A 6,138-nucleotide genomic window follows, 5' to 3' on the forward strand; every position below is an offset into this window, starting at 1 on the left:
AACCAACCTCTTACCTTGCCTGAATTAAAAGAATCGCTAACCAAATCCCATGACACAGCTACAGGGCCCGATGAAATTCCATATGAAATCCTTAAAAAACTTCTAGAAACCTTAATGACTTGAAATTTTCAATATTATATGGTCCAGTGGAAACGTACCCGAGACCTGGAAAGAGGCCACAATAATACCAATCCCCAAATCTGAAAACTCAACCATCCAATCCCAATCAAGTAACGTCTCAGATCCATTGAATTTCAGGCCAATAGCTCTAACAAGCTGCATTTGTAAGACCATGGAAAGGATTATAAACAAAAGACTAATCTGGTTCCTGGAAACAGAGAATCTTATTACAGAATTTCAAACAGGATTCAGGAAAAACCGAAGTTCAATAGACCACATAGTCAGACTTGAAACCTTCATCAGAGAAGCCTTTGTAAGGAAGGAACATTTAACAGCAGTGTTTTTTGACATGGAAAAAGCCTACGATACTGTGTGGAAGTACGGTGTTACAAGGGATCTGAAGGCGCTTGGACTAAAAGGCAGAATGCCAATTTTTATTGAAAATTTAAAAAAAAATAGACGGTTCAGAATAAAGGTTGGCACAGCTCTCTCGGACTTGAAGGAACAAGAGAATGGAGTACCTCAAGGGAGTATACTGTCAGTGACCCTGTTCAGTATCCGAATTAACAACATTGTAAAAAACCTTAACCCTGGGGTAGATTGCTCCCTATATGTGGATGACTTCCTAATATGCTGTAGATCTAGATATATATCTATAATAGAAAGGAAGCTTCAATTGTGCTTAAACAAAGTAATGAGATGGACGGAAGAGAATGGATTTAGATTCTCCAAAAGAAAAACGAAATGCATGCATTTCTGCAAACTAAAGAACATGCATAATGATCCTGTCCTAACCATGGAAGGAATGCCCATACCAGTTACTGACCAGTACAAATTCTTAGGGATTTTATTTGACAAAAAGTTAACATTCATCCCACACATAAACTATCTGAAAAAAAAATGTAACAAAGCTGTAAATCTTTTGAGAGTGGTAGCACATACCGATTGGGGTGCAGACAGGGAAACCCTCCTTAAACTTTACAGAGCACTAGTTCGCTCAAAGCTAGACTACGGTTGTTTCATATATGGATCAACCCGAACATCATATATAAAAAGCCTAGACCCTATTCACCATACTGGCCTAAGATTGGCCCTAGGAGCATACAGAACCTCCCCCATGAACAGTCTATACACGGAAGCACATGAACCCCCACTAGATCTAAGGCGAGAAAAGTTAGCCCTTCAATATTTACTCAAACTGAAGTCTTGCCCAAACAACCTTGCATACCAATGTACCTTCTATCCTAAATATGAAGAACTCTTCAACATGAGAGGAAAAACTATCAAAACTTTCGGGCTCCGAATGAAGGAAAGCATTGAAGAATCCAAAATTCCAATCTCCAGCATTCACAACTTCATACTGCCTAAAACACCCCCATGGACCATGAAACAAGTAGAAATAAAACTGAACCTAAACAAAAAGTCCAAATCTACCACAAACCCTATTGAATACCACGATGAACTTCAACATTTAAAATTACGATATTCAGACTACACCTTTATCTACACAGACGGGTCTAAAAGCAACAATCACACTGGATGTGCAGCAACGTACCATAAAACCACAATGAAGAGAAATCTTCAAAATGAAGCATCTATATTCACTGCAGAGACTATAGCTATCGATCTAGCACTCAACATAATTTCAGAGGAAACCACCAAAAATGTCATCATTCTCACAGATTCTCTATCAGTCCTATTATCTATACAAAATCAAAAACAAGAAAATCCACTAACAACAAAATTAATAGAAAAAATCAATATCCTTTCAACCACTAAAAACATTATTCTTGTCTGGATCCCCAGCCATGTGGGGATCAAAGGCAATGACAGGGCAGATACAGCTGCAAAAAGATCTTCTCACCTTCCAACTGACAATTTTAAGATTCCACATACTGATCTTAGACCCCAGATAAAAGCATACATACAGGAAAAATGGCAACTGCGGTGGAGTCAGCAAGAGGGCAGCAAATTATACTCAATCAAACCTGAACTTAAGGAACGATGTCCGGACATCAAGAGATCACGCCGAGAAGATGTGATACTGACTCGGCTGCGCATAGGGCACACCAACTTTACTCATTCTTATATACTAAATGGAGAATCGGCACCAGAGTGCATCTCATGCCAGGAGACACTCACAGTAAAACATATCCTAGTTGGGTGTGATGACTTCGCCCCAACTAGAAAATTATATTATACAGAAAGCAATATGAAGGACCTTTTTGAAAAGGTCAACTCAGCAAATATTCTAGCATACCTAAGGAAAGTAAATTTATATAAGAAAATTTAAGGAAGTTTAAAGTCACCCAAATATACACATCCATGTATAAATATAACATTTAATTTCCTAGTTCAATTTTATAAAAAAAAAAGGGAGGAAAGGCTGAAAAAGTCCCCCCCCCCCCAATAAAAAATAGTTAAAAAAAAAAAAAAAAAGGACTCCGGCATTAAATGACCACATAGGTTGATATGCCGTAAAACCAATCAATCAATCAATACCATTGAGTTTCGAAACACCTTGTATATTCTTTGATATATATACACTAGAATACCCCTCCAACTTGTATAAAAATTAATTCCCCAAACCACTGTTATGTTTTCTTATGAAGATATAATCAATTATTAAACTTCATGTCTAGAATCTTTTATTCACATTTTGACCAAGTTTGGTACATGATTTTGACCAAGTTTGGTACATGATTTTGACCAAGTTTGGTACATGATTTTGACCAAGTTTGGTACATGATTTTGACCAAGTTTGGTACATGATTTTGAGTCTAGAAAACGTCTGAAAGCTTAAGCTTAAAGGAAATAGACATTCAAGGAATCTTCACTGATTTCAAATGATGCAAAATTTCAAATATCTCAGATTTGCGTTAAATTTGATATTAATCAAACTTAATGTAAATCAAAAATTGAAACATTTTAAGAATGAATCTATTCTTGTCTTTTTCAGGTTAAAGAAAATCCAAGAGAAGAAAAAGAAGTTGCAGATAATAAAAGATGCTGCACAAGCAGAATTGAAGAGGCAAGGAATTGAGATACGAGCTGCGGCGAATCTTCTCGAAGATGAACATGATGAGGATTTGTTGTTTACTGACTGAGACTGGGAGGATGGGGAGGGGGGACAAATTGTTTAGATACCATCACCTCTTCTTCACCCGAATAGGTTGATTGTTTTTTTTTTTTTTTTTGTTCATAACTGCACATTCCATAAAATCATTTTTTTCCTGGGGTAGGTGCAGATGAAGGCGGGAAGAGACAGATAAATGCGATAAAATATATCACATAAAATGATAATGTGCAACAGATGTTTTTTATTGTTTACCTGTTTTATCTACGTTTCATGTTTCTCTGTGCAATCTTTTGTTTTATAGCTCTTCTTTGTTGTTGAGTGCGGATCATTTCTTAGACGGGGGGGGGGGCGTTCTGTTGATGAGGACTATACTGCATGGAACTTCTCAACAATAAGAAAATGAAGATTTCTTGGCTTAACTTTGTTAATGATGATAGTTCAACATGATTAGAATACAGAGTTCTTCTTTCTCTTTTAAAAATTGTCCAGATTATAGAGATATATTATCTACTACATTTTTACCAGTCTTTCTTCCTCTTGCTTCTGACGAAATGTTTGTCCATCATGTCACATGTCTCTGTCTTCTGCATATGTAAAATTTGACATTCAATTTTTTTTATGGATTTTCGGTTTCTACTGATTCTGTCTACAACTTTTTAAACTTGTTAGCTCCTTAAAACTTCTGCTCACACAATTTCTGTGTGCATCTAACTTGACTCAAACTCTGATTGTAAATTTTCTCTTGAAACTCCAGGTCACTCAATATGAATAAGAATACATTTTTGGCAATTTTTCTTCTTGAAATAATTTTCAGTTCTGAAAATAATTTGAATAAGAAACATTACCAAAAAAAAAAAACCCTGAAAATTATTTCTTGCAAGATTGTACAAGGAAATGAACATGTAAAACAGGTCAGCACAATTTTTTGATGACATTTTTGTAATTTTATCATTTTGCTCTATTATAGAAATTAAAAATTCTAAAATATTGAGCAACAACATAAAACAAACATTGAAAAAAAAGAAAATATAAGAAATAAAATATTTGATTGTTATTCATTTTGATTTAAAAAAGAAACTGTTAAAATCTGTTCAAAAAGTTATAGAAAAAATAAGTCATTTGTAAAGATTTAACTTTGGATGATCTTGTACTAAGTGTTTGTGTGAAAAAGAAAATGTCTTTGACTAGTCAATCTCGCCAATTTTCGATATTTATTGTAGGATCTGGAATAACATTTTTTAAAGATTTTTCTCTTAAAAAGTTCAAAAGAGAAAGTAAATTCTTTCAGTTATCATTGTAGACCATAGTTACTTCTCTTGGAAGAAAGAGCATCTAGTGTTTAAAATTCAAAATTTATCAAATGATGAATTATCGAATTAGCATTTGTTTTTCAATTCTGAGTTAATAAATGAAATTTTTAAAATGTTGGTGTCAATTTGAAAATGAAATTTTTGTTGTATAAGATTTTGTATAATAAGATCTGGAAAAGTCTCAAGTTGAAAAGCTTTATCATAATCGTCTGTAATTTCTGTTATATTTGAATGCTACACATAAATTATGAAACAGGAAGCTGAAAATTGAAATAGGTTTTGCTTCTCCACACTAACGTAATGTACTTGCAATAACCCTTATCCCTGAGTGGCTTCCGGGCCTTGATAAGTGGTGATCACTGTGTAAAAAAAAAAAAAAAAAAAAATTCATTTTTTATGGATGATATTAAAAAAAAAATTATGAATAAACAAGTTTAATACTTGATTGAACAAAATAAAACGCGTTTCATGGTGGAATTAGTAATAACATGAACAAAACTTATTCACCATATTGGATTCATTAACAATACAGTTCAAGTCACTAATGTCTATGTATAAAGTAACGAAATTAATTGTACATTATGAGCACAAATACTTTGGTTAACTTATAGTTAATGATTTGTGTTTAGAGGTAGAAAAGAATGATATTGTATGCTTATGTTAAACAAGAAATGAGACTTGCCTATATGGTCTTATTTTGAAGTTGAGTTCCATTTCACCAAATAAAACTGAGTACTTTGACTATTGTTTTGAGTTTTCTTTGATTCATTACAAAAGAATTGAGGTTTTGGAACATAAATGCCTGTAAATTTAGTTCATCATCCGTTTTCAGATAAAAACAAAACTTAGCAAGAATGAACAATATTAACAGAGCAAGACTAAACAGTAAAGCTTCTCAACTTAATATTTTTCCACAGATCCTATTTCCCTTTTTTGTTTTAATGTTACGCAAAATTTGCTATTGCTTTTTTTATGGTAAACATTACTATTAAAACAAACCAATAATACCTCATGTGGTGTTTGCCCTGATCAGGTTTATATCAGCTTCATCTGAATGAGAAAATTTCAAGCAATTCACTAGCAATCCCCAGTCGCATGGGAAGATGACATACAATGGTCACCCATCTGATACTGGCTAGGCTCCACATCACTTAACTTTGGTGATCTAGCGAGAATCTGTGTGCTAATTACTATTAGCAACATAAAACATTCTAAATGAAATGCAGTTGTGAAATTATTTGACAACAATTTATTTGGGTTTACTTATGTCATGTATTTGTTTTAAATAAAAAAAAAATATATATATAAGCTGCTGAAGTTGCCATAAATATTGGTTGTGAGCAAAGTAATAATGTATCAGATACCTTACTTCCTGAAACGCAAGATATCTGATCACTTCCTATCCAATAATTATAGTAACTTAAAATAATATATTATTAAATATTAATTTTTTTAACGTAAATTATCAGGTAAACCAAATGCCTAATTCTCCAACTGTATTTTGTTTAAAATAAGTTCTGTAATATCAAAAGTAACGTTTATCTTAAAATTTAATATCAAAAGTAACGTTTATCTTAAAATTTAATATCAAAAGTAACGTTTATCTTAAAATTTAATATCAAAAGTAAC

The 6,138-nt window shown here is 32.9% G+C and overlaps 1 protein-coding gene across 1 annotated transcript in view; it reads left to right on the plus strand.

The window, feature by feature from the left end:
• LOC145260546 (V-type proton ATPase subunit D-like) overlaps positions 1–4,622 on the plus strand; it is a 120,035-nt gene extending 115,413 nt beyond the window's left edge. Inside the window, exon 7 of the mRNA XM_080118769.1 lies at positions 3,080–4,622. Coding sequence (XP_079974895.1) covers positions 3,080–3,227 — 148 coding nt within the window. The 3' untranslated portion in view covers positions 3,228–4,622. The remainder of the gene's footprint in view (positions 1–3,079) is intronic.
• The last annotated feature ends 1,516 nt before the right edge of the window (positions 4,623–6,138 follow it).

Source organism: Euprymna scolopes, chromosome 36 (genome assembly GCF_053919585.1).
Source record: "Euprymna scolopes isolate OS-2025 chromosome 36, ASM5391958v1, whole genome shotgun sequence".
NCBI lineage: Eukaryota > Metazoa > Mollusca > Cephalopoda > Sepiida > Sepiolidae > Euprymna > Euprymna scolopes.